General features: G+C 38.1%; 1 protein-coding gene across 10 annotated transcripts in view; it reads left to right on the forward strand.

The window, feature by feature from the left end:
* Positions 1-20376, forward strand: part of SEMA5B (semaphorin 5B) — a 578355-nt gene that overhangs the window by 434419 nt on the left and 123560 nt on the right. For all 10 annotated transcript variants that reach the window (XM_058195316.1, XM_058195280.1, XM_058195269.1 and 7 more), the window contains one exon: positions 15393-15455. In XM_058195316.1, coding sequence (XP_058051299.1) covers positions 15393-15455 — 63 coding nt within the window. The remainder of the gene's footprint in view (positions 1-15392; positions 15456-20376) is intronic.

The following is a 20376-nucleotide window of genomic DNA, read 5'->3' on the forward strand; positions in this document are numbered from 1 at the left end:
TCAAGAAACAAAGATGGTCTGGTACACCCATCTCTTTAAGAACTTGCTACAATTTGTTGTGATCCACACAATCAAAGGCTTTAGCATAGTCAATGAAGCAGAAGTGGATGTTTTTCTGGAACTCCCTAGCTTTCTCCATGATCCAGCGTATGTTGGCAATTTGATCTCTAGTTCCTCTGCCTCTTCGAAATCCTGCCTGTACTTCTGGTAATTCTCGATCCATATACTGCTGGAGCCTAGCTTGTAGGATTTTAAGCATAACCTTACTAGCATGTGAAAGGAGGGCTAAGGTATGATAGTTTGAACATTCTTTGGCATTGCCTTTCTTTGGAATTGGAATGTAAACTGACCTTTTCTAATCCTGTGGCCACTGCTGAGTTTTCCAAATTTGCTGACAAATTGAGTGTAGCATCGTCTTTTAAGATTTTGAATAGCTCAGCTGGAATACTGTCTCCTCCACTAGCTTTGTTATTTCTGAGATTTCCTAAGGCCCATTTGACTTCACATTCTAGGATTTCTGGCTCAAGGTCAGTGACCACCCCATCATGGTTATCAGGGATGTTAAGCTCATTCTTGTATATTTCTTCTGTGTAATTTTGCCACCTCTTCTTAATCTCTTCTGCCTCTGCCACTTTGGTCCTTTATCATGCCCATCTTTGCATGAAACATTCCCTTCATATCTCCAGTTTTCTTGAAGAGATCTCTGGTCCTCCCTATTCTATTGTTTTCTTCTATTTCTTTGCACTGTTCATTTAAGAATGTATTCTTATCTCTTCTAGCTATTCTCTGGAATTCTGCATTCAACTGGGTGTATCTTTCTCTTTCTCCCTTGCCTTTCACTTCCGTTCTTTCCTCAGCTATTTGCAAAGCTTCCTCAGACAGCCATTTTGCTTTCTTGCCTTTCTTTTTCTTTGGGATGGTTTTAGTTGCTACCTCTTGTACAATGTTGCGAACCTCTGTCCATAGTTCTTCAGGCAGTCTGTCTTATCAGATCTAATTCCTTAAATCTAGTTGTCATCTCTACTGTATATTCATCAGGGATATGGTTTTGTTCATACCTGAGCGGTCTGGGGCTTTTCCCTACTTTCTTCAATTTAAGCCTAAATTTTGCAAGGAGAAGCTCATGATCTGAGCCACAGTCAGCTCCTGGTCTTGTTTTTACTGACTGTATAGAGCTTCTCCGTCTTTGGCTGCAGAGCACATAGTCAATCTGATTTCTGTGTTGTCTGCCTGGTGATGTCCATGTGTAGAGTCGTCTCTTGGGTTGTTGGAAAAGAGTGTTTGCTATGACCATTGTATTATCTTGACAGAATTCTATCAGCCTGTGCCCTGCTTCATTTTGTATTCCAAGGCCAAACTTGCCTGTTATTCCGGTTATCTTTTGGCTGCCTACTTTAGCATTCCAATCCCTCATGATGATAAGGACATCATTTTTTGGTTTTAATTCTATAAGGTGCTGTAGGGCTTCATAGAACCGGTCAATTTCATTCTCTTCAGCACCAGTGGTTGGGGCATAGAGTTGGACTACTGTGATATTGAATGCTTTGCCTTGGATTCGAACTGAAATCATTCTGTCATTTTGGGGATTGTATCCCAGTATTGCTTTTTCTACTCTTTTATTGATTATGAAGGTTACTCCATTTCTTCTGAGGAATTCTTGCCTGCAGTATTATATCTGATGGTCATCTGAATTAAATTCACCCATCCCTGTCCATTTTAGTTTGCTGATTCCTAAGATGTCGATGTTCAATCTTGTCATCTTTTGTTTGACCATGTCTAGTTTACCTTGATTCATGGATCTTACAGTCCAGGCTCCTATGGAGAAAAAGTCTTTACAGCATCGGACTTTCCTTTCACCACCAGACACATCCACAGCTGAGCATCCTTTCATCTTTGGCCCAGTCACTTCATTCTTTCTGGTGCTACTAGTACTAGCCCTCCACTCTTCCCCAGTAGCATAACCAACACCTTCTAACCTGAGGGGCTCATCTTCCGGCATCATATCTTTTTTTCCTTTTTGTACTGTCCATGGGGTTTTCATGGCAAAGATACTGGAGTGGGTTGCCATTTCCTTCTCCAGTGGATCATGTTTTGTCAGAAGTCTCTACTATGACCTGTCCGTCTTGGGTGTCCCTGCACGGCATAGCACATAGCTTCATTGAGCTACGCAAGCCCCTTTGCAAGGCAGTAATCCATGAAGGGGAGAACATATTATGGACCACAGTTTTCCAACAATCATTTGCCTACAGCAAGTTCTATCATGCTCACAAGTGAAGATAAAGCTCATGATTGCAGCAATTAAATCCTGAATAATTTAAATGTCATTATTCTTATTGTTATTAGTTACGCTGTTGAATAAAAGTCTGTAGAAATGTTTATAATATCTTGGAAAGATTGTGTTTTATACATAAACATTATAAATAAGCATAAACAAACCTTCACCAGGCACTCCTTTCTGTCAGAAGATTTCGGAGTTCTGCTGTAAATCTTCAAACTTCATGCTGGCCTCTGCCTGCTAGGGATTTTGGCAGTCCCCAGCTATCCTATTTATGTCCTTTTTTGGGGATCCAACTTAAAGCAGCAGGAATCTTGTCTCTGAATACTTTGAATTAATATGATTAATTTCACGAAATCCTGCCAACTGAAGGAACTATTTTCAACTGGATCCCCTCCCTATGTGAGTTGCCAGAAATTCAGTCCACATAACAGTAGGTTGTTCTAAGAGATGTGTAAGAAATAGTCTGCTTAGCATCTAAAATGAGTCAGTAGTGAGAAATGAACACTTGTGAAAAGACTAATCTAGTGGAAGATGGATATTTATGTTTTGAATCAAATATTGGAAACTATGCTTTGTTGTAGCTCACTGATAGAGATAAAATTTCTCCCACCTCATTTTATGTTTATATTGCAATGTGTAGAAAAGGAAGCCATAAAGAAGAGCAGATACTTTGCCAGTCTCCTGTGTTCAGCGGCTGTCATATTACTCCACCTCCTGTCCTCCCTCACACATACATAACTCATTACAAGCTGATGATGCTGGCAACCAGTATTCTGAATTTCCTAACTCAAACAAGCATAGAATTAACATGCCCTGTTAAGCTTAAGCTTTTTGTATGCATTTACTGTGGATTGACTGAAAAGAAGAATGCATGACCTAAGAAGCCCGCTGTAGGAGTGTTCCAAAATTCATACAATATGTTTTATTCCTCCCATTTGGCTGAGCATCTTACAAAAACCACACAGGATTAGGCAGAAACATGAATACATTTATCCACCCATTCAGATTCTTAGGGGAAGAGAGAACAGTCTTCTTCCAAACTTTGTTAAAGCCTACTATGTGTAGAAATACATATTTAAAATAAGCAAAAATGGGTAACCTTGTAATTTAAAAGATCAGGAACTGAAAGTAGACTTTTAATTCAGAAATGTAAGCTTTTCTGACATAAAATTTATGACTGTATCCTTGGTCTCTCTTCTTTTTGAAAATTAAGGGATGGTCAAAAACTCTGAGCGATGGTCAAAAACAGATTAAGGTGGGATCAGCAGCTAGGTTTTGTTGCTTATTCTGACTTACGTAAAAGAAGCCCCCAAAAATTAATTGTGAATTTTTGGATTCAAGAAAACCAGAACAGAAAAGTAGTGTTGTACTTCTAATACAAATACGTATTCTAATTCAAAGAGTTCTGCTCCACCTGCTTATAATATTCAGCTGTCTGAGTTTTAATTCAGTTCATGAAAGGTTTTTAGTGTTTTGTAATTCCAGGATATAAAAACACAAAGAACTAAACAAACAAACATTGGATGCTACTAGCTTATGCTACATATTCCAGATAGGGCAAGACACAACATTAACACTGCAAAGATTCCAAGGATGGTACTTTATTGTTGTTGGGTATAATAACAGAATCTTGAACAGTTGTCAAAGTTTCACTCAGCCCTATGTTAACCCCACTCAGAGTGTCTTTCTCATTCTTTCCATTTTTCCCAGTACTGAGATATCATTTTCCCTCTCTTAATAGGTTCCTGCCTTCATTAGGGTTATTTCTACAGTCCTTTACATCCCTTTCCATTCCTTTAGCAGCATTTTCATCCTCCATGGTTTCTCAAAGAAAGGGGCTCTCAGGTAGTATCCACAAGATCCTTCTGCCTGGTACTGGAGGTTTAAGCTCATTTATGGTATTGCAAAATTTCTTAATTAATCCTATATTTACCTTGAATTGCCATACTCTTTATGTCAGGCATTCTGTTTAGGTTTATTTTGCATTTCAGGGGAAGAATGGAACAAAACAGCATACAAAGATTTCTGCCCTCTCCTATTATGACCTGTTACCTACTACCTGATACCACACTGCCATCTTTTCCAAACCCTGGGTCTGTTACTTTTGTTCTTCTTATTATTGATAAGTCCAAATAGGTTCTGCTTGCTTTTATCTTTCTTTTTGAACCCAAGTTTCTTTTGTGCTTTACCATTTCTGCATTTAGATACTTTGCTGTATTCTTCCTTGATGAATAAATCTAACCTTTCATTTCCAGTGCATGTCTTGGTTCATCTTTAGTTCTGTCAAAAACTCTGCGTTGTATGCATTGACAATGCTTTTCTTAACCGCCTCTGTTTCTTGAAAAGTTTCCAACTCTCCTGTATTTTCTTTGATCTGAGATTTCTTGTCCATGGATCCTATCTAGTACATCTCTTCGCTTAGCAAAAAATTTCGTATTCAGGACCTATGCTCCTTCTGTAATAGTTTGAAATCCGTAAGATGACATTGTCACTCCTAACACTACCCCCAGCTTACTATTATTTCAAACTCTTGAAAGAGTTATTTCCTCATTAACTGGTTGGCTCATTATTTTGTCACCTTCTGGAAAATAAAACAGACCTGTAGAATTTTGGCTTCAGTTAACTAGAATCTCCAATTATTAGCTCATCTCTTCTCCCTGAAACTTTTGTAATCTGGTCCTAGAAGGATGAGAACTTCTGCTTAGCTTGGAGCCTACAGCACACCCTCACAATAATATCATTTCCCTGTATTTTACCCATGTACTCTAGAATGGCACCCTTATACTCTATATTCCTAGATTTCTATACACCATCTACTTCCTTCACACATAATGCCACCTCCTTTCCTTATGTCTTCTCTATTTCTTTTGATTTTTATCCTTCGATCCCTATGTAAAACGAACTATTAGTGAAGCGAACAAAAATATATCCACAAACAGTGACTTACATTTTCAACATAATTTTTAGCATACAGGATTTCATTCTAGCCTAAAGGAATCTCTTTGGTGTCTGTGACATTTCAATCAAGGCATCTGTCTTTACTCTTACATTCCTATAAAGGCTATATTGAATGACAGCTTGTTGACAACACTACGTAAGACAAAATAACCCAAAGTATAACTGGCATTTTGGCTAAAGGAGGACCTTGAAGATATTGCGACAAAGGTTGAGATCAAGTCATTTCAGTTGTCTGTCAAAGATGGAAAAGTCTAAACCAGATCAAGATTCTGGCAGCTGACCTTTACATTGATAGAATCCAAAGTTTCAAAAATTACTATGTAATCTCTGGTTTTAAAGCATGAGTCATGGTTTGCAATTTAATTTCCTACATAAGATATTAATTATATTATTTTAACTAAAATATATACACTGAATCATCTGACATAACTTATAATTATCTTATCCTCTTATCCTCTCCCACCCTAGTGCTGCAAACAAAAACAAAGCATCTGTAAATTGTGAGGAAATGAAGAACTGAAAAATCTAATTTTCTCTTTTACTTTAAATGTATCATGAACTATCTTGAAAAGATCTACTAATGTAAATATTAATGGATATGTATGTATGTATGTATGTATGTATGTATGTAAAATTAAATTGCACAAGGCTTGATTGGGGTTTTTCGTCTCTCATTTCAGAATGGTTAAGGCATATCCATTTGGCAAGAATTGTACAATTTTGAATTTTCTTGCCTTTTACTATTTAAATTGTTCTGACCTCCATGCAATACCATTTTATTTTTCTAAGCACAAATTCTCACTCCTCAAGCCCTTTTCTTTACTTTAGCCTGTTCGTTCCTACTTGGAATGGAATGAGGTGGACTGTTGTGTATCCTGTTTAAATAATACAGCTTTACTATTAAATAAGCAAGATATCTTGTTAGTATTAAATAAACAGACATCGGGTGGTTTCAGTGGTAACCTGTGGTTCAGTGGTTTCAGTGTCATTCTTTTTAAAAGAAATATTTCTGTAGACATAGCAACTGGAAACAAATGTATTTCAGGCTGAAATTCTCAGGGGCATAACAAGATCTTTCAGTCCATCGAATATGTGAAAATGAGAGTGCTAAAAGTTTTATTACATAATAGGTTGCTGAGGTTCAGTAGATCTATAGCATCTATAAAAGATATATACTAGTTTTAAAAATGGTCTCTTGAAGGAACTTAAAGATACTAAAATGCAGAAAAGAGACAAGGCAGCCAAGGAAATAAGTTAAATGAATGAAGGTTATGTTTCCATGAGAAACATCTAGATAAGAACTGACTGTATGCCAGTACCGTATTGTGTGGAAAAAGAGATTTGGGCAGTTGTACCATGTTTGCTATGTCATTGTTATGGTCAATGCTCATTTGGTCTTTCTTTCTACCCCAAGTGCATTAATATTCTTATTGAGTACCAGAGTTTCTTAGTCTTTGGCTGTTTCCCTTACAACATACTCTAGGCATGTGCTGAGGCGTAGTAAAACATAGCTTGCCCTTCTTTTTGACGTAATTGTCCCCTTGACTGTAATTAAAGTTGAACTGAGTAATGGAGCAGTCACCAGCAACATGTTCCCATAATTTTCCCCGTTGTCAAGGGTTTCTATTATCATCAGATTCACACTGGATTATTTGTTAAGATAGAGGAACGGAATGGTGGTGTTGCTCAGACACAGTTGTGAGAATGCGGTTCCCTGACATGAGTCGTGGTATGTGGAAAATGGTTTTCTCCCCTATAGAAATCCTCTTACTTTCATTGGTGCAGTTCCCAGGGAGGCAAAAGTATTTGTCTTCTGAATTGTATTGATTGTTCAAAGTATTTTTTTTCCTTGTTTCAGTTTGCTCTGTCAAATTCTGTCAAACTAAAATGGGTTAGTAATGAAAAGTGTAGCTCCTGGGTGTTTCTTCAATGTGGAAAAAACCCCATCTCGTGTCTAGTTGTTAGTTTCAGAGGGGGTTGTTTTCTTTTCTTTTCTTTTCTTTTAGCTTGTCAAAAATTGATCCAAAGTTAAAGTATATCACAGTTTGCTGGCAACGGATATGACTTTTAAGAAAATCTAATATTTTGTCTTCTTTTCCTTCTGTATCTGTGAATGAGAAATAAAATGGATTTATGAGCTCTTCAATATGGCAGGAGATGTCCATTTTATTTTATTTTACTTTACTTTTATCTCACCTTTATTATTTTTATAAATAACTCAAAGCGGTGAACATTGGCCTATTTAAATTGGGGAAAAATTTATTTCCAGAATATAGTATCAGTGGAGTTCTCTATGCAGAATCATAACTTTTCCAAAAAGATTTTAGTCATGAAATCCTTTTTTTGAGTCAATGCTTTACTGTTGTCGAGTGACCAGTTGGAGAAGTTCATTATACTCAAGCTTTCCCTCCAACTCTCACTGAATGAGAGGCTACCTTTCTGGAGTAAACCAAGGGAAGACAGCTATGTTCCTATTCAAATTGAAGTAGCAAGGATTGGGCAATCAAGTGAATGTTATCAAAACAAGGAGGACTTTAAGTTGCGTTGGGTATTCTGCTGGTTGAAGCACTGGTGTAGAACTTATGATGAGTTATGTTCCCCCATGCTGGATTAGGAGATGTTCTTGGATCCTGCAGCATTCCTCAGATAATAGGTGTCAATGCCTTTTACCAATTTTATCTGGTTCATTAGATGTTCCCTTTCCGAGGAAAAAAAAAGGTATCTCAGCACTGTTTGATTGTGCACCAGACATGATCTTCATTGATAATTAAATGCTTTAAAGATTACAGGCTTAGATTTCTAGTGATCTAGGGCTGGGATGCCCACCTTGTTAATCTACTCATGCTCTGAGACTAAAAATCCTTCTCTTGAATTTAATTTCATTAGAACTTATGTGGGCAAGCATAAGCGGCAAGAATTTTGTTAATAGGTAGTAAAATTATGAAATGCCTCTCCTGAGGAGACCTCTAATGCTTCTTATTTTACTGTGTTTAGGTGAGCAATACCATACATATCTTTAAGGAAATCTGTGATTGGTAGTGATTAAAAGATAAAGGTTTCCCTGTCAGACTCTAGGGCCTGGTGTTCATCTCTGTTTCTTGGCCAAGGGAGCAGCGTTGTCCTAAGACAATTTTCATGGTCATATGGCCAGCATGGCTATACACCAAAGGCCCTGGAATACAGTTACCTTCCTACCCAAATGGTACCTGTTAATCTATTCGCATTGACATGCTTTCAGACTGCTAGGTGAGCAGGAGTTGGGACAAGTAACAGGGGTTCACCCTGTTGTGCAGAGCTTGGGTCTTGAGCTCAGCTTCTTTAATCGATTGGTCCACAACGTCAGTGATGATTGCCATATTTTTATTATCGCCACTGTAAGCATTAGCTTAATTATAAAATGTGTGCTTTCAAATTTTTTGGATGCTCATACTTTGAGAATTCTAAAGTTGAATACACTATTTTGGAATTGTTTTGTATGTTTCATAGAATTTTTGCACAGGGCAGATAGTTTTATAGATGATGCGTCCCTGCCAGACATAGTCTTTAAGATGTGTGTGAATGTGTGTGTGTGTTTGTGCATATGTATGTTTGTGTGTATGTGTAATAATGATGGAGTTGCAAATCCCTATGCCAGGGACAGCTTCATGAGTAGTATAGATATCGTAGAAGGAAATGAATGATAAAAAACAACATCAAATTGAAATTTGTAGCAATACAAGCAAAGATTATCACTACCAAAAAGAGTAAAACAAGAAAAATAAAATTAATAAAATATGTCTTCAGGGAAAACGTTTATCAGTTTTGTATAAATTGATGTTGTGTTTTCACTTCAGCCCTGCAAAATTTGGTTTACTGTATTGGTGAAAGTGTGACTAGACTCTCAGAGAAGAAAACTGGCGCAATAAGCTTCTGTCATTCCTAGGAGGCATTGCAGCAAGAATAATACTTAATTCCTGTGCAGATCTTCGTAGAAATCACAGAGAAGTAGCACATGTTGGACAGTTTCTATTTCCCCAGAGCAGGTGCATTCTATTAGTGGAATTTTGATACATTTGTCTTGTAATAATGCCAATGATGGTCCATTGTGCCTGGCTCTGAAGAAGTCCTTCCTCATCCTGAAGGAGATTTAACCTTGCATTAGGTCCCTTCCTTTGGTATAAAAGAATCTCTGAGGATTTTGAAGCTGCTTGGACAATGTACCGTGTTTTTCAGAGTATAAGACACACCTTTTTCCCCAAAAAAAGAGGGTGAAAATCTAGATGTGTCTTATACTCTGAATGTAGCCCCGCCCAGCTTTTCAAACCGAGGTTTCAGAGGCTGAAAAAAGCCCCAAACGGAGCTTGGAAAAAAGCCCCAAATGGAGCTTCAGAAAAGAAGCTCCCAAACAGAGCTTCAGAGGCTCTATTTCTGAAGCTCTGTTTCGGAGACTTTCAGAGGCATAAAAAAGTTTTTTCTGAAACGGAGTTTTAGAGGCAGAAAAAAAAGCAAAAAAAAAAAAAAAGCAAGGCACAGAGCTCACAACCAAGGAACCTGTTGCTAAAATTCACCTCTGGGAACAGCTGATTGGGGGTATTCCAGGCGGCCAATCCACCTGCCAATCAGCTTTTTTCTTATTTTCCTTCCCAAAAACTAAGGTGCGTCTTATACGCTGGTGCGTTTTATACTCTGGTGTCTTATACTCCAAAAAATACGGTATTGGAAAGCTTTCAAAGTCTCCCATGCATGAAAGACCACACCCAAACATTTAAAAGTACACATATACAGGTAGTCCTCATTTAGCAACCACAATTGGGTCTGGAATCTCTATTGCTAAGCAAACTATCATGTAGCTGTGACATTTATGACATCACTTCCCATTCAGTCCCTAAGCAAGTCACTGGTTGTTAAGCAAGAGATGTGTCCACTACTTGTGATTCTCCATTAAATTTGCTTTTCAGAAGCTGGGGGTAAAGCAAACAAATGATGGTATGACTGTGGGATGCTTGATGATCATAAATCCTGGTTAATGAAGCTGGGACAGTCATAAATGCAAAAACTAGTCTTAAAATGGCTTTTTCAGTGCAGTCATAACTTCAAACAGTCACTAAGCAAGGCAGTCGTTAAGCAAGGTCTACCTGTACAGGTAATATTGAGCTTACAAACATAATGGAGCCTGCAATTTCCATCCTAAATCATGATGTTGTAAGTCAAGGCACCCACATGATCAGATTTTATGACTTTTTTATGACCATCATTAAGCATGGGTATTAAATAAAAACAGTCACTGGTAAATGAAAATTCCCTAGTTGTTAAATAAATTTATTCCTGTAGATGGGTGGTTTTTTGTTTTTTTTTTGCCAAAAACAGTCCCCAAAGGCTGAAAATTGGTAAACGATATCCTAAATTGTGGTCATGTGACCACAGAACGCTGCAACCAGCTGTAAAAGTGAGGAAGTAGTTTTTGCTAGGTCCATCATAATTTCAAACAGTTGCTAAACAACTGGTTATTAAGCAAAAACCACCTATATTTGATTCTATTTCTGTGTATTCATTTATTTATATATCTGTGTTCTTTGGTTTTCTTGGGATTACAATTTTTTATATATATAATTTATAATCAGATTATTCATTTTCCTATATTGGATTATGGATCCCATAGCCCTTTTAAATCCATTGGGAATGGGTGAGACAGCTGCTGTATCATCTGCAAAGAGGGAAGGAATTCCACGTCATAAAATTTTAGAGACACGAATGTCAAAATCAGTCAGGCATTGAGCTAATGTAAAAATGAAACTGGTCTGAAGCAAGGATACAGCCTGCTGTCCTCTTTTTCTATGTGTATGGATCTAGAACAGTGATGGCTAACCTTTTTGCCGTCGCATACCAAAAGCAGGGGGAAACGTGAGGGGTCATGCATGCATGTGCATAATTCAATATGCCCCACCCCCCACGCATACACGCATGACACCCCCCCACGCTCTCCTCGCTTTTGGCACGCAATGGTCCGGTGGTCCCATTTTTCACCGTCCCCAGGCTCCAGAGGCTTTCTAGGAGCCTGGGGAGGGCAAAAATGGCCTTCACCCTCCCGGAGGCCCTAGAAAGACTCTGGAGCTGAGCTAGGGCAATGCTTGCTTACCCACCGATATGGCACTGTGTGCCTCACCATCACAGGTCTAGAGAGTGGCCTGTAAGGGCAGCAACTGATCTAAATCATAATAAGGTCCAAGAGCAATTTTTTTTACTAAGAAAAGAAAAGAGAGAGAGAGAAAAAATAAATCCTTTCCTATATTTTAACGAAATAGAACTGAATTCAGCCTTAAAGTCAGAAAGATCACATAGAGAGAGAAGATTTAATTTACTTACTACATTCAGTACATTGATGCAGCTGTAGTTAGTTGGGTCCTCTCTCTCTTTCTCTCTCTCTCTCTCTCTCTCTGTGACTGTCTGTCTGTCTGTCTGTCTGTCTGTCTGTCTGTGTGTCTGTGTGTGTATTGGGATTATTGTGACAATAGCCAGTCCTTGGACATATGACTTGTCAATTTTAGTAAAGAAGGATAGAGAAAAACATGGCTACTGAACCCATTTGGTTTTAAGTAATTTAAATAGGAGACACGTTGCCTGGAGCCTTTGTGTTCTTTAAGATTTTAATCCATTTGACTATTTTAGAAGAAATTGGTGGCCAGAAGAGTGTCAGGAATAAGTTCACTGTGAGCGATTGCCTGAATTTGACAACCTAATTCTGCCAAACTTGTCCTGGGAACTGATACAGGATTTGTTCAAGATTTCCCTAAAAATTGGAGCAATCATTTTCCAGAAGAGAAAGGAGTTTCTTTCTGTAACTAACTCAATCACCCCTTGCCATCCTTCTTTGTGGATCTATTTGTCTCTCAGGAGGGATTTTCACTGTTTTTAAATTATTAATTAACAGTTGAAGATGTTCCATGGAATGATTTAATTCTAAACACTTGGTATGTTATCTTGAACTTCCTCTTGAGATGTTCATGCTCACTGTTGGTGTCTTTTTCTAGGATCAGAATGACTGAGAAAGTTCCTCTCACCAGGTCTATATAATGATTGTGCTCATTAATGTGTTGCTCATAAAGCTCTAAACAGTCATTATGAAGTTCCATTAGCTGCATCTGAATCCCTATGGTGATTGTAGAGCAGAATCCCTATGGTGAATATAGAGGAGAGCATTGCAGACAATGCTCTTAAGCTTATTTCAGTTCTTCTAACATGGATGACAGATTTTTGATTTTATAAGACTGGGACAAATTTTTACATTTTTTAAAAATTTCATTAATAAGTGACACTCTTAATATTACAGGTAGTCCTTGGTTAATAGCAGTAATTGGGATTAAGAACTCTGACGTTAAGTGATGTGGTTGTAAAGATGATGTCACATGATTGTGCCGAGTTATAACTGTTGTTCCAGCAATTCCAGTTGGTCATTAGGCAAATCCTATGCTGCTGTTAGATGTGTTTTCACATAATCGCCATTTGCAATCTCCTGCTGGCTTCCCCAATGACTTCGCTTGTTAGAAGCCAGCAGTAAAATTCACAAATGGTGATAACATGACCATGGGGTGCTGGGACAACCATAACTAATTAGAATACAGCGGGAAGGGACCTTGGAGGTCTTCTAGTCCAACCCCTTGCTCAAGCTTAAGACCCTATGCCATTTCAGATAGGTGGTTGTCCAGTCTCTTCTTAAAAATCTCCAGTGATGAAGCACCTACAACTTCTGAAGGCAAGCTGTTCCATTGGTTAATTGTCCTCACTGTTAGAAAGTTTCTCCTTAATTCCATGTTGCTTCTCTCCTTGATTAGTTTCCATCCATTTTCTTGTCTCACTTTCTTGTGCTTTGGAAAATAACTCTGAGAACTGGCCATAAATTTCCTCATTCAGTGCTGTCCAACTTTGAATGATCATTGAATGAATGATTTTTATTTATTGTGATTCTACTTTCAGATTATATAGAGGTGAATCCAGATGGTTGGCCATCTATCTACCTTATTCAGAATTTCTCATAATTGCAGATTTTATCTTATAGCTCTTTTAGGAGATGAGGTCCTAGAATGACAACGGTATTTAAACACTGGTAGAAAGCTCAATCAACTGTGTGGCTAGCTAGGTATTTCAATCTATTTCAATAATAAGTACTGCTGCTGAGTGAGCAGTTTTCAATATACCTCTGTATGTGGCAAATAATAAATGGAGAGAAAGATATGCAAAGAAAATTCATAATTTGTAATAAATGTTTGTGTCTTGCAAGTAAACTTTGACTCCTGGCAATTACCTAGACAAGCTAAGCAGTGCTCTTGGCCACATTTTTGGAAATGGTTTGTCATTGCTTTCTTCCTGGGGCCAAGAGAGAATGACAGGTCCAAAGATGCCCAATTGGCTTTCGGTGGGGTGGGGAAAATATGTACACACAACCACACGCAAACAAAATTTTAGACTATTTATATGTTTTCAATCAGCACTTTTTAAATTTTTCTGATCTTCCTTTGAGATTATTATATGCAGTAATGCATTTTAACTCCGAGAGAAATTCTTGATTACTCAGCTAATTATTTTCCTACTTGCCAGCTTCATAATTTTTAAATTGTTGAAAGTGATAATTATTTTTTGCCATAAAAATAGCCAGAGCTTATAGCGTTGTGTTGGATGGGTCAAAAAGTTACTTTAACCTAACAAGTCATGGGTACAAGTCTGGAGAAACTAGTAACACTTAAAAATAATTTAATTTTAATTGAGTGACCTTGATCTGTCATTTCTTGTTAGCTTGGAATACCTTATATGGAGTTTTTAGGTCAAAAACTGATGGAGTTCCTGATTTACTATCCTGTGAGATGCTTGGAAAATTTGAAATGAATGCAGCCATAAGCTTTTTTTAAAAAAATTAGTCCTGTAAAATTGAAAGCAAATGTATTGAATGTATTGAAGAGAAAAATATAATTGGTGCTGCAAGCTGCAGCATTCAGGAGGTGTAGAGGATATCCCTAAATGACTGACGAATAAGTGATTCTAACAACTGGGTTTGTTTTATCAGATTCTGTCTGTGACATATAATCTGTATTAGGTAATGTGTATACATCAGTCAGTTGTTAGGATTTTTTTCAATCTAAAATTAATGAAACTAAATAGGTGTATAACTTCATAAAACTCAGTTGCAGTTATTTTTGCTAACTGAACATGAGTCAACACTGAATTTGGTTGAGAGTTGAATTAGATGTGATAGGGAAGAGATTTATGATTATGATTCTCATTTGTTCAAATTAAAACAAATAGTAGTCACTGAGACCACTTATTAGTCTGAGTTTGAATGAGAGAACCCTAACTCTTCCTAAATTATTTTTCTTAAACACACACGTACATTATACACCACTTATTTGTCCCAATGAGGATACAAAGATAGACCAAACTTAGTTTATAGATGCTCTCTGTTTGGGAAGAACTGACTTGGAGAATGTTAATCAGTTCATCTTGCATAATTTCTGTGACTACCAACTATCATGGTTTCACGCAATCCCACTCTCTGCAGTAGGGACCCCATACTCCATTGTCCTCACCTTATGGTGCACTAGCTTCTTGAACACATTTTCACACCCTCCCCCACCCAGAAGCAGCCACCTCAAGCCAGCCCTTTGTGCACCCCCATGTATCTTTCCCTACCTGGCAGAAGCTGCTTAGCTACTTGTTATAATCCACCTATAACTTGCAATTTTCTGCCACTTCCCCACTGACTTCAGCTGTTGGAACCCAGCAGGAAGAAGCTGTGAGAAAGTCCTTGCTTAATGACCCTTGAGCTAGCATTGGGGACTGCCAGAGTGTTGTCACTAAGTAATGTGGGCATATGACATTGCATTTTATGATCACATTGCTTAGCAATGGAAATTTCAGTCCCAATTACTGTCATTGATCTATGACTACATGGTATTTACATTTACATGAAAATATAATAATTATTTTCCCTATATTCCTACATTTGCTACCTTGGTCCCTAGAGGGTTGATTTCTCATCTGCTGCCTTTCCTTTGTACTTCACAAGAGAACATAAGAAAGCAACAGATCTATCACAGGAAACTGGCCTGCATGGTTCCCTTTTAAATGTTACTGTAACTCCAAAGGAGGCCTGACCCCAAGGTTCATAGTGCTTCTTTTGGTTCCCTAGGCAACAGAATGGGGCTCAGATGAAGACACCAGGAGATCATGTCAAAGTAAAGGAAAAACTGAGGTAAGTCTCCTATCTACTTCTCCATATGTATGAACACCGCCATTGTTAACGTTAATGATTTCATGTAATTATTTATGGGGAATTTCCACCTGGAAACGTGCGGTACGAGGTGTTTAAAAGGATGATATTATAACAAAAAGGTAAAATATGTGTAACTTTTTAGTGGCACATTTTCAGATTCTGGTTTATAGTATTTTAGGAGTGTTTTCGTGGAAATCAAAGTTGATCTCCAATTTTTTGGAGCAGACTAAGAGCAATGGATTTCTGAGAGATAGATGAGTGCTAGCAAAATCTACTTGCAGGGTTTAGTTCATATTTCAGATTAAGGGTTGGTTTGGTTTTACCATAATTTCAAGGAAGCATGCTTCTGGATTTAAATTGCCATGGTGCCCATCCAAGCAATGGTTCCTTTTCTAGTGCTTCACTTCTGGTTCAGAAAAGTTACAAGGTTCACAGAATACAGTTCCTTGATTTGAATCAAATCTGTTGAAACTGCACCTTTGTTTCCATGAAATGAGCCATTTGAAGTTGCATGGCGTAACATCTCTGCCTAGTTGACACTTGAATGGATTCTCCGCAAGATCTTCTGATGGACGTATTACTGATGTTTCCACATTCAAGCCTCTTGGATCTTTCTTCAGTAAAAATCAGATGCCTCTTTTATAGGTTAACCCAAAAAGGAAAATTTTCAGTAAGTTGCACCCCAAATTCAAAACCACCTTACCATTAAAAAAAACCTCAGTGGCTAAGATTGAACTATTTCAAAGCAGAGTTTGAACGACAGCAAGAATGACAACAAAACAAAATGTCCTCTGCCTTAACAAGTCAAGATAAGTCCGTTCTTATCTTCTTTGTTTTCCAAATGTTTACATTTCAGTCATTATTTTATCAAGGTGGAATACAACCTGTAGTCTCTGCTTTCCTAAAAAACAACAACACCCTGCTTGTAAGCTTTAACAATAAAGCATAAAGAAAATAGAAGAAAAAAAGGGGTGAATCCATCTATATCTTTTGAGAGCTACCTAAAACTGATTAATAAAATTGTTGGTCTGAAAAAATAAACATAAACGTCCGAGAACCAGTGGTGGGTTTCAAATTTTTTTACTACCGGTTCTGTGGCCGTGGCATGACTTGGTGGGTGTGGCATGAGAAGGATACTGTAAAATCTCCATTCCCTCCCCAATCTAGGGGAAGGTTACTGCAAAAACCCCATTTCCTCCCTATCAGTTGGGACTCAGTAGGCAGAGAATAGATAAGGGCAGGATCAGTCAAAATTTTTACTACCTGCTCTCTGAACTACTCAAAATTTCCACTACCGGTTCTCCAGAACTGGTCAGAACCTGCTTAAACCCATCTCTGCCGAGAACATGTTAATAACAGTGTTTTCCAGCCTGCACAATACCCAAAAAGAAAATTATGACAGACAACCACAAATATATTAAAGTTGTCTCTTCATTCCTGAATTAATTTACTTCGAAAAAACAGTGGAACATAGTCTGTCTCCTCAGTTTGTAGACCAAGGGTCCTCAAACTTGGCAGCTTTAAGACTTGTGGACTTCAACTCCCAGAATTCTCCAGCTAGCTATGCTATGCTGGAGAATTCTGGGAGTTGAAGTCCATAAGTCTTAAAACTGCCAAGTTTGAAGACCTCTGTCTTAGACACACAGCTAGACTTCTAACTAACTCTGGAAATTATGCTCAATAATATACATTGATCATAAAATGGTGATCATCGCACTGCAATTCAAGCCCATCCTCCTTTATATGTGTCTTGGCACTGTGTTTAGATACAAAGGAACACAGTCTTACTCACAATGCTGCAACTACCATCTTTCCTGTTTTGTCATACAGCTCTAGGTATATTGTTGCTGCTTCTTCTTTCTGAGATGTTAGTAGAAAACCCTTAATGGTATCTGATCTCAAACAATGAGTCATCCCCAAGATCCCATTGAAAGTGCCATCATCCAAACAATGCAAGTCCAGCATGGAACCCATGACTGTCTCTTTTCTCAAGAATAATACTAACCACTTTTAGTTCATTACCTTTATATACAGTTGCAGTAATCATGGCAGCAGTGCCGTGTCCTAGAAAGATAAGAAGTTTGCTTGGGTGAGCTGTGAGAACTTTAGACACCTGGTCTAAAAATGTGGTACCAATATCTGAATTAATAAAGTGGCATTTGTCTGTGGACTTTAACCAGAGTGGCAATGACTTTCTAATGTCTTCTTCAACCAATGTGCCAACCAATCCATTAGTCATCTATATTTTGTTGCATTTTTCAATGCCGCAAAGGAACCTATGGAATAGAGAATATAGGACCCAAAGATAGGATCCTTTTTTAGCCATCCTGACACTGACCAGACACTACTGGAAGTGAAAATACAATCCGTGCCCAACTCAGTAACATCATTCTTCTCCTAGGAATTAGTTGGCATTTATTAGGATGCTACAGTGCTATGAGGTGACTCATTCTTAAAAGAAAGTGCTTGGAGATACCCTCTTCTCTAATTGGCTGTCTTGAGATTGAACAAAGATGGGAAGAGCAATTTGTTATACTTTCCTTTAGAGAGAACAAAGAAAAAGAATAGTAAATTCCCATTATTTGCTTCTTAATACATCTTTCTAAAGTCCTGATGAGCCATCAGACAGTACTGAACTACATAGTTCAGAGGTCCAAAGGGCATAAAATAGTTATATAAGTGGCTTGTTAGTTTTCTTGTTATTAGTTAAATAGGCAGTGGTGAGAAAGTGCCTTGCAATTCTTAATTATGTTTTATCAAGGTCCTGTTTGCAGAAGGATTCTCCAATAAATTGAATGCTACTAATTTACAAAATGTCTTGTTTACAGAAGAAAAATTAAAATTAGTGGGACTCGGCAGAAGATATCCTCAGCAAATTCTTATGGCAGTCCAAAGACCAGCCAATTTATTAATACATATAGCAGTAGCACTTATATACCATTTCACAGGGCTTTACAGCCCTTTCTAAGCAGTTTATGGAGTCACATTACACCCAACAATGTGGGTCCTCATTTTACTGACCTCAGAAGGATGGAAAGCTGAGTCAACCTTGAGTCGGTAAGAATCGAACTGCCGAACTGAATGCAGCTAGCAGGCAGCAGAATTATCCTGCAAGACTGCTTTCAAACTACTGCGCCACCATGGCTCTAACGCACTTATTTTCTTGAGTTCATTTCATCAGATGCATTAAATTATACATAGGTTTGAAAGCAGAGATGAGTTTCAATAGGTTCTGATCAGTTCTGGGGAACCGGTAGTGGAAATTTTGAGTAATTCAGAGAATCGGTAGTAAAAATTCTGACTGGCCCCGCCCCCATCAAACTCTGCCTCTGGAGTCCCAGCTGATCGGGAAGAAATGGGGATTTTGCAGTAACCTTCCCCTGGAGTGGGGAGGGAATGGAGAATGGTATCCTTCCCTTGCCACGCCCACCAAGCAATGCCCACCAAGCAATGCCACGCCCACCGAGATACACCCACAGAACCGGTAGTAAAAAAATTTGAAATTCACCACTGTTTGAAAGATATAACATATACCTGTGAGGGATTTCACACCGTGCTCCATTATGTTCCAGGGATCTATTTAAATATGAACTGTCTAAGCCAAATAAATCAGATTTTTAATTTTGAAAATTGACCATGACTTTGGTTTGATTTTTAAACTAAATTTCTGATTTTGTCTCTGTCCATTTTATTCCTTAAATTTGAAGAAGTGTTGTAAATTGTTTTCATAAGATCTGTATCTCCATGCCAGTGCCGTCTAAATATTTATGGCAAATCTCTTTTCTTGAAGTGGAAAAACAATCTTGACAGCTATCCAGCAAATCATAAGTAACATTGTGTATATAAGTTAAATGGGTATTGTTGGCTATACTCAGCTAGGCAAGCATTTAAATCAAGTGCCAGCCAATTCCTGATATATATAGTATATGGCAGGGGTCACTACCGGGCCACGGGCTATTTGCAACCGGGCCATATGAGCAGCGGGCCAGCACACCCGTGTTCAGCCCCACTCACATGAACAGCAGGCACCAGCACTCACAGTCTCGCATGAGTAGCGGGCACATGCACCCGCCGCTTACATAAATGAAGCTGTGTGCATACATGCCTGCCCCTCACACAAAACCATTCCCTCTTCGCCACCTCCCCCCCACACACACCGGGCTGCAAACCGGAAAGGTTGGGGAACATGGTGTACATTCTAAGTCATAGACTTGAACTATTTATGAATAGTCTAAACTCAAGCCAGGCTAAAGCTGTTTTCATAGAAGTGAATGTTTAGAATATTGTGGAGCGTCAGCAATTTTCTTTAATTAGCAATTAATCATTGCTATTTAAACAGGACAAATGCAACATTCAGAAGTCTAGGACAGTAGGACAGTAGGAAATTAGTTACTGTTGATTACTATTAGAGAGTTGTATTTTTATTTTCTGCCTATGTAAAAGACAATTTGCAGGGAGCATATGACTACAACGGAGAGAAAAGACCAAACTTTCCAGATTCTGATGAGTTACGCCACTTGCAGTGTGGTTGTTGGAGAATTAACCAGATGAGATCACAAAACTCAGCTCCAAGCGGATATACTTTTGTTTGTCATTGCTTTAGTTGCTAGTTCTGTATAGAATAAACGACAGCTTATCTTTTTTCTGAAAGATAATGTATTGAAGCTTTGCTTCCAGGCTGAGATAAATTTCAGATCTGATCCCAGTATATCTGATCAAGACATAATGGAAATGAAAAGTAAACCATGTGAACCTTTCCAAGGAACACTGTGATCTTGACACACTCATTCTGTGTGCTCCCCAGGCCAACTCTGACAGTTCACATTCTGCTATCTGCTCAATTGAGTGTCTTAGCTTCCTTTATAAAATATATCCCCAAACAACAAGGACATCTGACATT

Source organism: Ahaetulla prasina, chromosome 1 (assembly GCF_028640845.1).
Source record: "Ahaetulla prasina isolate Xishuangbanna chromosome 1, ASM2864084v1, whole genome shotgun sequence".
Lineage (NCBI taxonomy): Eukaryota > Metazoa > Chordata > Lepidosauria > Squamata > Colubridae > Ahaetulla > Ahaetulla prasina.